This window comes from Manis pentadactyla, chromosome 11, assembly GCF_030020395.1.
Source record: "Manis pentadactyla isolate mManPen7 chromosome 11, mManPen7.hap1, whole genome shotgun sequence".
NCBI lineage: Eukaryota > Metazoa > Chordata > Mammalia > Pholidota > Manidae > Manis > Manis pentadactyla.
Window position 1 is genome coordinate 99,334,915 of NC_080029.1, and position 14,461 is coordinate 99,349,375.

At 33.6% G+C, this 14,461-nt stretch overlaps 1 protein-coding gene across 10 annotated transcripts in view; it reads right to left on the reverse strand.

Annotated features, from left to right (window-relative positions):
* Window positions 1–14,461, reverse strand: part of GABPB1 (GA binding protein transcription factor subunit beta 1) — an 84,797-nt gene that overhangs the window by 10,195 nt on the left and 60,141 nt on the right. For 4 of the 10 annotated variants that reach the window (XM_036877430.2, XM_036877425.2, XM_036877426.2 and 1 more), the window contains 3 exons: window positions 14,023–14,170; window positions 13,561–13,674; window positions 2,421–2,606 (listed from right to left, as the gene is read on the reverse strand). In XM_036877430.2, the coding sequence (XP_036733325.1) occupies window positions 2,421–2,606; window positions 13,561–13,674; window positions 14,023–14,170 (448 nt within the window). The remainder of the gene's footprint in view (window positions 1–2,420; window positions 2,607–13,560; window positions 13,675–14,022; window positions 14,171–14,461) is intronic. The other 6 variants (XM_036877434.2, XM_036877429.2, XM_036877433.2 and 3 more) reach the window with 3 other exon arrangements.

The window sequence follows — 14,461 nt, forward strand, 5'->3', positions numbered from 1 at the left end:
GCTCTGCATCTGCTTTCTTCACTTATATATCTAAGATATCTTTTATAGAGGGCTAAGGTACATAGAAGGCTTTCTTTTATTTAGCTGCATAGTATTCCACTGTGTGAATACACCATTATGAAGGTTTGTCTCTTCATAAGTTAGCTTATTTTTTATTAGGTAGTTGGACTTTGTTCCAATTTTTAGTATTTCTTTATATAAATGCAAATATATGCAGAGAGAGGCTATTCTTGCTTTGCACAGCAGTATAGGACCATAAAAATTACTGTGCCAGCTGGAACCATGCAAAGGAACCTTAATAACCAATGGGGAAATTTACAGTTTCACAGATTTTAAAGTTTTTTGTTAAAATATTTTTAAAAATGTAACTTATAAATATTAACTGAAATGAAAAATACAGATCTCATATTTATTTAGTACAATGTTATTTAAAACATTAGAAATTTTGAGAACTAAATTGTTTTCTTTTAAATCATGTCATATTATGCACTTATAAATTAACTCAAGAAGAACTGAGAACCTTTTATGTTTCACTGGACTATCTGCATAGTCCATATATTCATGTCAGTTACACATTTTAAATTACAGAGGCTTTAAAATTTTATTCAAATATTTAGTAGGTTCCTCTCATTGCTCTTTTTTCCAGTTTTTCTTATTCTTTTTCTTCCCTTCTCCCCATATAAATATAAACTTCAGAATCTGGTTATTCCCAGAAAAAAACTGCTGGTCTTTGTGATGGGATGAATTGTGCCCCCTTCAAAATTCACATGTTTGAGTCCTAATCCCCAGCACCTCACCATATTAAGAGATAAGGCCTTTAAAAAGTAAAAAGGTAAAATGAGGTCATCTGGGTAAGTCCTAATCCAATATGACTGATATCCTTATAAGTAAAGGGGATTAGGACACAAACACACAGACTGAGAGCTGTCCGTGTGAGGACATAGCCCAAAGACAGCCATCTAAAAGCCAAGAAGAAAGGCTTCAGGAGAAACCAAACCTGCTGACACCTTGATCTGGACTTCAAACTCCAGTTTGAGGAGACAAACTTCTGTTGTAATTTAAGTCAACTAAGCTGGTATTTTATTATGGAAGCCCTGACAAACCAATACAGTCTTTTTTCATATCACATTATATTTATAAACTAATTCAGGAAGAATTGAAAATTTTATGATAGTGAGTCTTTACATCCAAAACCATGAGTTCCTTTCCTTTTCTTCATCAATGAGATTAGTCTGTATAGCATCAGGTTTGGGAAACAATGTTGTATCTGCTTAATACAAATACTTTGAATGGTTTCTTCTTTTCCATATAATTTGAATTAGTTATTTAAAGCTTTGTCAAAGTACCTGGGCCTGATGCAAATCTTGGACCAGCTATCAGCACAGGATTTCTGCAAAGCAGGAGGGAAACACCTCCCAGGCTTCAGGTCCAGCGTTTCCTCTACTGCTAGAGCAACACACTCTCCTTAGAGATGTGGTTTCTCTGTAGTGCCATACCTCCTGTTACTCTAAACCAAACCTCGGTTAAGAAAATTTCTACCTCCAGCTCTTCCCTTCCCCAGTTCCTTCACTGGCCATGAAGAGGCATGGTCTCTATAATCCCATTCATTTTTTTAAAAATTTGTGTGTGCACACATTTTTTTTTTCCAGAGACTGAGTGCAAGATAATGCTTACTCATATAGGAACTTTCTGTACCTTCTCCTTCTGCTTCCTCCAGTATTCATGCCTTAGTTCATCTTGGCCATGCTTGTAACACTTTCTACTCAGACTGGGCCCTGCCTTGCTAGGAGTGTATATTTACTGCTGATTTCTTATCTTAACCCCTTTTCTTTGCTTGATGCACCAGTGTGAAGTTCCATGAGGGTTCTCTTGTCCTGGCTACAATGGTCTTAAGATATTTTTGACAACACTACAAATACAGAATTTTGTAGTTTTCTCAGCCTCTTATTTTCAATGAGAATGTAGCTGTTGCTTTAGTTTTATCCATCTTATTATTCCCTGTAGTTTCCAAGAGGAAAAAATGGGAAAACTATCAAAAAAGCTGCTAAAACTTGCCACCACATTCCTACTACAAGTTCTAAGTCTAGCTTCTTTTTAAGTAGCTTTTTCTTACATGGTATTTTTAAAAGCCCATAGGATATCTTAATTGCATTACATGGCCTAGGAAATTATTGTCCAAAGCTGATTTTGAATTACTTATTTAAACTCATTCTCCAACCAGAATACTTTGGGGCCAATTCCTCTCTGACAGAGAAAGCAAATTTTAATATTTGTGTAAGCAAATAAAATTAAGCAATTAAGTCTGTTGCAAAAGGTTACAAAAATATAACAAGAAGAAAATAAATGCTTTGAAAAACACATCACAACTTGATGAGAATTGAGTATAAACACAAACTTTATGTAAATACAACACTACTAACCTTGTTGTCCATCTGGCATCGTCACAATGATGGGCTGGCCTATTCCACTGGTTGGAATGGAGTGCAAATTTCCAAGCTGAATCCCATCTGTAACTATTGTGATGACCTGCTGACCCCCTGAACTAACTACTTGCTGAATTGCACCATCCACAGATTCTGCAGTAACTACTTCTTCTGTTGCCACTACTGGAAAAAAAAATAACAATAACAATCAGTGCACATACATATAAGTATGAAAAGAAGTTGATTTTTGCTTTGTACCTTTGCTTTCTCTGCTTCTTTCTTATACAGAAAAAGTTTTACATGGTTTTTAAATGTAGTCTCCAGTAAGTTCTCCAGTCATCAATAAAAAAGCATCAATGTGCTTATCTGTGTAAACAACTAACTACAAGTCCCACAACTTAAACTAAGTGAATTCCAACTATCTTTGCAAGTGTGTGTTTAAATAAACAATTTATCTTCATTTAGCTATATGAGGTACAAAATTTGCAAGCTCTCCTAAGGCCACAGATATGACAAAGTTAACACCTGCGTAATAAAATTCCACAATTCAAGAGGAATTTTGTATGTTGTTATACTCCATTCACATTTCCCTATGAGCTGATAAACATTTCCATATCCAATGTAACATGGATCTTTGTATTTTTCAAGTAGAATAAACAGTATTCCCTTTTTGGATTGTTTGAGCAAGGGCTGCCTTGATAATAAATGACATAAAGATATGGGACTGTACAATAGTGAATAATACAATATATTCACATTTATATATGTAAAATCCAGAACTTTTATTTTTAATATTTTATGACAGGCTCAGAGAAGATTATGGCAGCCCAATACAGCACTCCTGGACTTCCCTGGGTAAAAATATCACAACTTAATGCTGTCAAAATCCTTCCTCATAGGCAATCCTATGCCCAACTACTGCCCAAAGGACATACAAAGGAATATTCATAGCAGCTTTATACATAATCATAAAAAAAACTTGAAACAAATCAGATATCCATCAAAAGTAGGGTAAATAATCTGTGGTAGAGTCAGAGCATCAAATGGACTAAATGCAAAAGATGGATAAATATGACAAAAATCATGTTGAGTGATGTAAATCAGACACAAAACATATACTGGGTACTTTCCATTTATGAACAGAGCATTGATAATACAGGAGTGACCACTACAATAATTCATATGATCTGTGTACTTTTCTATATGTCATACTTCAACAAAAAAATCATCAAAATGAATGATGACAGTAATGAATTATAACACATTGAATCTTTAAAAATCCATTTATCCATGACAATACCTCATGAAAAAGGACAAAAGGGGGGAAAGAGGAAAGATCTTCTTGACAGAAGAATGTCATCTAATCAACAAAATAAGAAAAATTATCAGTATAACCCCCAATGTATATTGACTGATTCAAGCAAGGATCATTAATAGATGTTAAGACCATTGGTAAAATGTTTTGAGGAAACGAGATACTCAGATGTTCTCAAAGTGTCACCCCAAAGATCAGTATTGAGCTATACAGGGGAAACCTGCCTAAAAAGCCTGGCAGTACCCACTCTCACCAAGCAGTCATTGTGAGAACGGCCTGACATTATGTGCCTCCTGGTGTGATGAAACAAGACATTACAAAATTTCACTTGTGTCTTCCTGGAAATGTGTTACCTGAATCTAACTATTAAGAAACAAATGAATCCAGAATGTGGGTGATCCTGTAGACAACTGGCTTAGACTCTACAAAGATTTCAAAATGTTATAAAGAACAAGGGAGGCAGTGGGATTGTCCTAGATTGGGAGAGACTAAAGAGACACAATAACTAAATACAGTGTATGAATTCTGATTGGATCCTGTATGAAGAACAAACAGCTATAAGGGACATTTGGGAGATAACTGGGGAAACTTGTATACAGATCATATATAAGACAATGTTACTACATTAATGTTGATGTTTTTAGGAAATACAATGGAGCTGTGAGTATGTAGGATGCTGTCCTTGTTCTTGGGAGGTACATGCTGAAGAGGATGAAATGTCATGAGGTCTATAATCTACTTTCAGATAATTTGGCAAAATAAAAGTGTGTGTGTGTGTGTGTGTGTGTGTGTGTGTGTGTGTGTGTGGTGTGTGGTGTGTGTGTGTGTGTGTGTGTGTGTCTGAACAGGCAGGTATGGAAAGATGTTAACTATTGGTGAATAGAGGCTAAAGGTATAAAGTTCATCCTTCAATTTTATGTTTGAAAAAAACATAAAGTGTTTTAATATAACTAGCTCTGAAAAAAGAAATGACATAAAAACCATTTTTAAATGACATGGGTTTTTTTGTTATTCAAGACAGTGCTTTACAAAAAGTGTAGTAAAGTAAAACCCTGATCTCCTGAACTCATGCTGCTGTTCAGATACACAGCTGCCCTGAACATGCTGAACCTGCTGCCAAGTTCCAGCAGAACATCACGGCTATCCATGACCACACAATTTACTAAAGACAGAGAGACCCTAAATATATGAACTCCTGAGAAAAGGCAAAATAAGTACTGGGACCCTAGTTGTTAAGGACGTACGCTTGGCAACAGGCCCTGGCTACAACCCTGTTACTGTGTTATTTGGTAACCAAGGGTCACAATACAAACCACAGAAGATATTACTCAAAATGCAAACAACCTTTATGTATTGAGTTCTCTCATTTTTGTTTGTCTTAAACTATAATTAGGCTTTATCACCAAGCACTTTAAAAAATTCAGGAGGATAATTATAAAATGAAATGTAGGGAATAAAATAGTAGTATGTTCAATAGTACTAAGGTTTTAAAACCCATTAACTATTGCTTTGATTTTTTAAAAAAATATCCATATGAAAAAGAAATGTTCACTCTGGTTGAATGCTAACTGCAAATAGTAAGTATTTCAAAGCATAATCATATGCAAGAAATTTCTGAGATCACACACATAAGGAAGGCACAACTCAAGAACTTTCATCTTTGCACTACTTGCAATGACTGTCATTAAAATAATAGAGTTCTTGCCTTTTATCTAAAAAGCTTTCTTTTTAAGTTGTGTCACAGTAAGGAATTTAAGAAAAATTATAAGGAAAGAAATTACAGAGGAAGACAAAGTACCCCCCAGGAACACTAAGGACAACCCAACAGTGAAATGTTGAAACATATCAGAATAAAACAGAAAGCCTAAAAACTTTTTTTAAAGGACTGTTACTTTTTAAATAAACATAGACATATCTTCAAATGTAACCCCCCCAAAAAAACAACTAATGAACATGCATTGATTTAATTCAAAAATCAAGATGTAATATACAAGGAGAGCTTAGATAATCTATAGCATCTTTGAAAACATCTAACATCTCTTGTTCAACATGACTTTTGAATTATAATGTCAAAAAAATTAAAATAAGATGGGGAAACTACCTTTAAGATGTTTCTAAAAGATTGAAAATCCATATATAAATATTTCAACAATAGAACAGAAACTGTGTTTACTGAAGAGAAAAATAACATTTCAAAGGTATTATGCCTGCAACTGAATCTGAAATTAAAAACAAAAAAGCAAAAACAAAATAATCTTATGAAGTCTAGTAACTTATCCCTAAAGTAAATTCGCTTTTATTGCTCTGTTTCAAGAACAGACAAAAACAAAACAAAACAAAAGCAAAAACAATGTGCAAAAGAGACCTGATTTAAATTTCACTATTAGGAGAAAAGAAGGAAACAACTGCCAAATGCACTGCACCTTTGGAAACACCACCTTATTAATAAGTAGCAGAAGTTGCTCTAAAGACAAAAAGAAAGGTGGTCACTGATCTCTGTTTAATCAAGAGATCATACAAGTGTCCACAGGAAAAATAAGCCTAAGCAATGCAAAAATCAATATAAAATTGAAAGTTGGAGACATAAAGCAGTTTTTTATTAGTTCATTTTAAAAGGACCAAACTATACTGCAGATATAAGACCTAAATCTAACCAATTATAACTTCCAATTCTACATCCCAGATAAATATAAAATCTATTCCTTCTTAACTCTTTGCCAAATCCTAACCCATGCTACCATCACATTAGACTCCTAACTGAACTCTTTTCAAAGCCTGCCAAAGTAATCATTTCAAAAATCCGGTATAATCTTACCTTCAACCACCATGCATGAGCTACTTTTCCCCTTGCTGGGCTCAGCCACATTGGCCGCTGAGTCCCTTGAAAGGACAAGCTCTTTTCTGTCTCAGAAGTTTCACATGAATCCCTCTTTCTAAAAGCTTCTTCTCCCAATTTTTGCTCCACTCATTCCTACTTGACCTTTAGTTTAAATGTCTCTTCATCTAGGAAGATTCCCTGACCCACCAGACTAGGTTAAAATACTGCAGTCTTTATATGTAGCACTAACCACAATTACTAATCTGTGTGAATAACTGTTTAATATCATGTTCTATATACATATTCCAAAAAGGTTGGGACTATATCTGATTGTTTACCATTTCTTTCTAGCACTTAGCATAGTACCCAGGACATAAGAGATATTCAAACAAAAATCTGTTCAACGAATAACTTTTCTCATTACAAAATAATAGCTGTTTGAAACAAACTATAAATGGAAATGTAAGTACCAGACCAGTTTTGAGTTATTTCTTCAATACAAAATATCATATATCCCACCATGAACTTTTATTATTTCCAACTTTATTTTGTTTTAAAGTAGGAAAGGAGTAAGGATTCAAGTTTCCTGGAATTCTGATTTTTCAAATAGGAAATACCTGTAACAGAGAGGCCTGTAAGCTTTGGCAGAAATAAAGAATAATGTGGTTGCTTCTACTTCTTAATAGTGTACTACACGGTGGTTTTCCTTGAGAGGAAAAAGGCAGCTACATTCCCCAAAAGAAAACTTACTTTTCTTTATCTTCATTTTGGAATAACTTTCAAAGTGGAATGCATTGGAAAGAGTTTCCATCTAAATCCCTATATTCCATTCATTCCTGAGGGCACGGTTCAACTGCACTATACCCCCAAGTCCAGCAAAAAGTAATCTGTCCTCTAAAAAGTAATGATAGTAATTGTCTAAAAAATTTCTTTACACATCACTTACATAATTTTTAAGCACTTTTAATCTACTCTTCAACTTTTTTCATGTTTCTTTCTCATTTCTTTAACAAGACTGTATATTCCTGCTACTGTAACTCTCCCCCTGGGCCTCTTCCCTGGCTTCAGGCTCGCTCCTACATTCCCTAAACTGGAATACTAAACTTCAAAGTGGACAGTTCTTTAGAAAAATGGAAGCTAAGCTGGCTCCAAAAGAGCTGCCTGGTCATTCTTCTTCTGAAACAGAGACATCTAAGCTCAAAGCTTAAAACCTTGAAAGGAAATAAAACCTCCTTGGTGTGTAATACCTGTAGGCATTTGTAAAGTTTGATGGCTCAGGAAGAAATACAGTAAGAAATGGCAGTGGGAAGCAGTGATTCATGAGTAGCTCAAATTTTTGTTTCTGCACATAGCGGGCATAAAACAGCACAGAATATATGCTCAGGTACCTTAAAAAATAAATAAATCAGTCACAGTTTAATCCCTTTAAGTTTCATGCACAGGAAAATATACTATGAAAACATTTCAAATATGTAGGTTTCAGAAAGATGCTTGCTTTTTCCAAAATTAATGAAATGAGAGCATAGGAGAAAAAATAATGAAGTATATTTTAATGGAACGTCTGCAAATCTTGCGAGTTAAATGAAATGTTCAATTGCGCCTGAACACATAGAACTTGTACATTACTTTCTGCTGTTAAATCTCCTACATGGCTGGGTAATTATTGTGACAAATCAAATAAAGCAAAAGAACCCAAAAACCAAGGAGAAAAAAGGAGCCAAAATAGACTGCAAATTCAACTACAAACTTGGTACAAGAAGATGAAATACCAGTCAAAAGAAAAGTCTAATTCCTCAAATTATCAAGCCTAATGATGGGAACTTCCAGCAAATACGGAAGACATCTACTTAACTTAGAGTAAGTTAAAAGATGAGAAAGACAAATATTACCTTAATTTAAGTAGATAACCATCCACTTAGTTCCCTCAAACATTTTTTATAGACAGTAATATTAATTTTCTTTAAACCACAATTTTGTCAATGCTCATTGATCAGCATCATCTGTTAGAGATACAATTTCATAAGACTTTCCATAATCTACAAAATTTGTCTCATCCGTTTGAGCAAAAATCACATGTTAGATAACAGTATATATAAATAAGGAAAACTTAAATAGGCACATAAATTAAAGATAAGTAAACCCTACTGGGTCTATACATTGTTGGCAGTAGTTACTATGTTTTGCTTTTAAAGTGTTCAACATGATAATGTTCTTCTCATCTCAATATGAGAAATCTGGCCTTGATAATCAGTGTCACATTTAAATTTTAATTATATCCTAATTACTTTAAGCCTGCTCCTTAATTATTCAACTCTTGACAAGATTAAGTAGCAGTCATTCAGGTATATTTAACTATTAAAATTACTAAGAAAGTCATTCCTCTCTCCCACATCTTTTCCTTACTAGACATTCACCTATTCACCCCATAGTTAAATTAATACTATATTACATATGAAAAAAATTTTTAATGTGTATTTTTCAAACAAATATTTACTTTAGTACACTGTTAACCTTTGGATATTTACTATTAACTGTACTCAATTGAGGAATAGTAAGAGATCTTTTAAAATTTGGGTCAAATTCTTAAACTTTATTGTGTTGTCAGAGTCAAGTGTGAGGGCATGTTAAAAATACAGATGTCAAGAGGTGAGGCTTAGAACCTCACCCCCTGTTTTGAGAGAAATCTTCTGCATCCGTGGATGTTTTGTTGCCCTTGTCTAGCTTGTATTAATACTTAGTCTATAGGCACAGACCTAATCATCTACATTTGCCCTCTTACAGCACTAAATTATGTTTTCTACCTTTATCTTGCATCTACCTACCACTTCAGCATTTTATTAAAAAATAATAATAATAATAATAATAAGAGAGAAATGTGGTATTCACATATAAATCAAGTATAAAAATCAAATGAATAATCATATCTGACCTGATTGTTTATAGTTCATGATGCGTGATCAAAACTGAAAGTTTCTGTGATATGATTGCCCTTGCACTGTTCACCATGTAAGAACTTATTCACTATGTAAGAACTTGTTCACCATGTAAGAACTTGTTTGTTATGCTTCAGAAGATTGGAGACTGTTGAGAGTTAGGCTTGGGGTTGATTAATGATTGTGCATTGAGTTCCCTATACAGAATTTTACTGTTGTTAACAACCATTTGATCAATAAATATGAGAGATGCCCTCTCAAAAAAAAAAAATCGTGAATGAATTTCACAAACAGTGTTGAATAAAAGGAGTCTTTAGAAAAGAGTATATGCTACATAATTACATTTACACAAGGGTCAAAAACTGGAAACACTGATTATAATCATAGAAGTCAAGACTGGTTAACTTGGGGGAGTTGGGTAATAATTGGTAGCGGGAAATGAGGAATTTGGGGATTTTGTTAATGTTTGATATGGGTGTTTTTTACTTATATTTTGAAAACTCATTGAGCTGTGCATTTAAGATATGTGCACTTTTCTGTATGTATGTTTCTTAAAATAAAGACATGTACTATAAAAAAAAAAAATACAGATGTCAGAGCCCCATCTCGAACTTAATGAATCAGAGTCTACCAGGATAGATTTGGGACAAATGAATTGTTAGGAAGGTGATTTTGATTCACATGAAATTTAAGGACCCTGCTCTTGTTTCCATTATCATATTAACTCAAATTAATTAAGAATTCAAATTAGTAGAATATTTAAAGGAATACAACCTTTGAATCATTGGGTACATAAAGTAACAAGCTAATTTCCAAGCAAAATTTCTATTAGTTTGTTTTAATAATGTAAAAGAGAATAACAATCATTATATTCATGTTTGAGCTGACTGATATTTCTCCTGAGTTAACCCACTCCAAAATTCTGAAGCATAGTTTAAATAAGTATTTTGAAAATTATGTGTGTATGCTTTCAAAAGTTATAATTTCTTCAGTGATTCATCTCCAAACTGAGTTGTATCCTCCCTTAAAAATAAGTAACTTAGCATTTTGATTTATTTATCACCTTCTTAGTCACTTTCTAAGTCAGTCCCTTACATCAACTCATGATATCATAAGAAAACATTTGTGAAGCTTCAAAGCTGAAAAACAAACCTTGGTCAGTGATAGCTTTGTAGATGACGACTGTGAGAACAAAAGGAGATGACGCAGGTAAAGCACTTAGCACAGTAACAAGAACATAGTGAGACCCCAATAAATATTTACCATTATTTTTCTATAATTCATTATGCCGAATTAAATTTATGGCTAATATCAACTGTTACATCATATTTTTTTGGCATGGTCTGGATTCAGATACAACTAATGATTATTAATTCATCTATGCACATTAGCATAAGCCCATGTGCTCAGGAACTGAAATAAATTAATTCCCAACAAAACCAGGGATCCCATTAGCCACAAACTCTTCAGGGTATATTGGGACTTACCAAACTACTTTTCTATACTTCTGTTAAAGATATAAAGAGTCAATAAAACTATGCATGGAGATTTAAAACTTTAATCAAACAAGTTAAATACTTGGAAAAATTAAGATTCATGAGGAATAAAACTAAGTATTTACATGAAAAAAATGCTAGTAAGGAAGCAATTCAAATGAAATAGTCTAATCATCAAACATTAACAATTTGTAGTTATATTTGCTTGTTACATCAAGAAACATCTGATTTCACAATGAAAGCATTAGGCTGATTTCCTTTATGAGGTTCCCATTGGACTAACATTAAGATTTGTTTCATATGTCAAACAAAGTATACTGTCCTAAACTATTACAAATACCTTCTCAAATGGACTACCATCTGTCAGCCAGTCTCCATTTCAAATGCAGTCTATCTGCTATTACATTCTGATTATTTGTTATCTAAGAGATGTGTTTATTGTACCATTTAGCTGGTAAAAAAAAAAACAATAGGAGCAGTACCAATTAGTGTACTAATGGCTATATTTTGGTCTTCCATCACTTTAAAATGTCAAAAGATGAGCAGAACACGTATTTCAACAGACTGCTTCAACAGATGCACCTTAGGAGTAAAAGTAGGAACTGTGATGCTTTTGTTTGATTTAAGACAAAATGGTAATTACACAAATACTTATTGTTATCACCAGCCAAATTATAAACATTCTACAAGAGACCAGTTGACTGATCACCTGAAGAATAGAGAAGACAGTGTATTATAGTGGTCACAGACATACAACTTGAGATTCAGTAAGACCTTGAGCCTTGAGCACAGACCTTCTTTGGGGCAATATTGTTTAGCCTCCACTAACCTCAGTTTCATCATATATAAAATGGGAGTAATATTTTATTTCCCAGATGTTATGATGTCCTTGGAAAAATAAATATAGACATTTCTAAAATCAGGATGAGCCTGGCAACCTGATGTTAAAAGAAACCAGACAGCTAAGACAGAGAAATAATTAGCCTACGCATGTGCAAATTGAGTTGTAAGAAGATATATCTTTGCTTATGTACCCTGACTGAGTTGTTTATTCTGGTGGCAATGTACTCACCTGAACTTCAACTTAATTCCAGTTCTTAAGATATCTTTGAAAAGATTCCACTATGATATAGCATTAAATGAAAAATTACTGTGCTTATGGAAGACTAAGTCACATGCAATGAAAATCAACCAAAATTACTAATTCTCTCAGACTGGACCATAAGTAACATTTTCATAGGTGAAAGAAAAGTTGATATGACCAATTCATGCATTCAAACGCCTAAATGTTAAAACTTCCAGCTTACTTTCAAGAAGAGTTGTTTAATCTTCAGAGATATGTACTTTATAATTAAAGACAAAAATTTTACAAATTTAACTGAATAGAAAACACCAAGGAAATTAATTTTCTTTGAAATGCTTATGCAGTTACAAAACACTAAAGAGACCCAGGCATAGGTTATAAAAACTGCATGTCAACATGATGGTGCACATCACTGCTGACAGCCAAAAGTGACTCAGAATAATCCTAAGACCCCACATCCACAGGCTAGATTCAAACACTGATTATGATGTTAAAGGAGCTACGGAATGGATAAATGTTTATTATCATACTAGAGAGAGAGAGAGAGAGAGAGAGAGAAGAGAGGTAGGAAAGCCATCCCTTCCTTGACAAAAATATCTCTGTCAATAAGTAGGACCTTAAAAAATCAAATCTGGTAATATCTACCTTCTCAAGCTTCTTGAAAGTGATTAAAGGAGATTACAGCTAAAACATTTACCACAGTACATTGCACACACAGTAAGCATTCAATGAATTATTATTATTATTCACACTTAAAAAAATACTAATTTAAAGAATGACAACAAACCATACTTTTATAAGCATTGATCCAAATATAATGGCTTAAACTACAGTAACAATAATTTTGTGTTTTTAAAAGAACCTAATTAAAAATATTTTTTACCTATATAATAATTATAACAGGAACTATTTTGGAACGTTAAAGGTAAACCTTGTCTAAACCAGCTTTTGATAGATACTTTGTCATCATTTAACATCAGGTCATCCTTTAATGGTGGTGTTAGTATGCTACTTCCTAGTTCTGTCAGTCATTAAGATTTTATGTCATTCTAGTAGAACTGACAAAAATTAAAAGTTACAAAAAAGAGAGCAAGTTCATATACATTCATCTACTTTATTTATACAAAAAGTCAGAGACTAGAAAAACAGAAGCCAAAGAGGATACACCAACATTTCTTCTGTGAACCACACAAGTTTATTTTTAAATTTTAACTAAATTTTAATTAATTACCAAGGGGCAATTAATTAAATATTCTTTTAAAACCCAGATTTTCAGCTTCCCATTAAAAAACAGAACCTGGCAACACTGAGCATACGACTATAACCAGCTATAGCTGAGTAGCAGATGCCCCTCTGCCCCACCCCATTCTCCTCAGGTGGCCATAACCTCAACCCTATCCACTTTATTAGCCTTTTATATTACATTTCTGACCTTTGTAAATACTGGAATCTCCCAACTTTTAAAATACACATTCAACTTGTTTTTCTAACCTGGAGTTTCTGAAGAATTGGACAATGGAGCAGATGCTTCTGCTAAGGCAGCTAATGTAGCTAATACTGATGTGGAGGAGTTTCCAAACTGAACAGCAGATACACCTGTTTCATCTATGAGAAAAGAGATAACAGATACACATTTTTAAGGAGCTCAATCTAATGCATTTTTCTGATGTTCTATTATACTTCATTCAACTCAAACGAAGCTTGGATAATATTAGTTTTGTGAAAAACAAGCTGGATAGCATTAGTTTTTGAAAGATAATATTGCACTACATTTTGCAATATCACCTTTCTGTAGATTTTTTCTCGTAAAAATTTGTTTTTAGCCAACTATAACAAAGAAAACCAAGGTACCTGAAATAATCTTACCCTCAGTCTTCAACAGTCCTTGCTTAAAAGGATGAATACCTACTAAAGCATAAAATCCCAGCAGCTATCCTATATGCATCTCAATACCTGTTGCCTTGGATGAATTTTCTGAAGATACCAGACCTGTTAGGTTTACCACCCCTCCAGGTCCAATGATAAACTGTGGTGTCGCAGCATGTATCGTCACAGTGTCGGGACTCTCTGGGTTTGTGTTGATTTGGTTCTGCATGGCAATCTAGGGCACAAATCACCACAATGTTTTCAGAATTACAACCAGGACTTATAGCACAGACTCTCAATGTAGTACAAACAGAAAGGAACATTCTGTAATTTAAGAAGAATCATATAATACAAATGGAAATTTTTGCTTACATTCTACACAGAGTATAGTAGTAAACCATAGGTATGAATTTTTATCTTAAGTTCCCCTATTAGGTAAAGCAGCAAAATCCCATGAAACAACAAATGAGTATCTGAAAGGGTATTTTATAGAACACAGTTGGAAGATATTCTCTTGCTCTCTGGC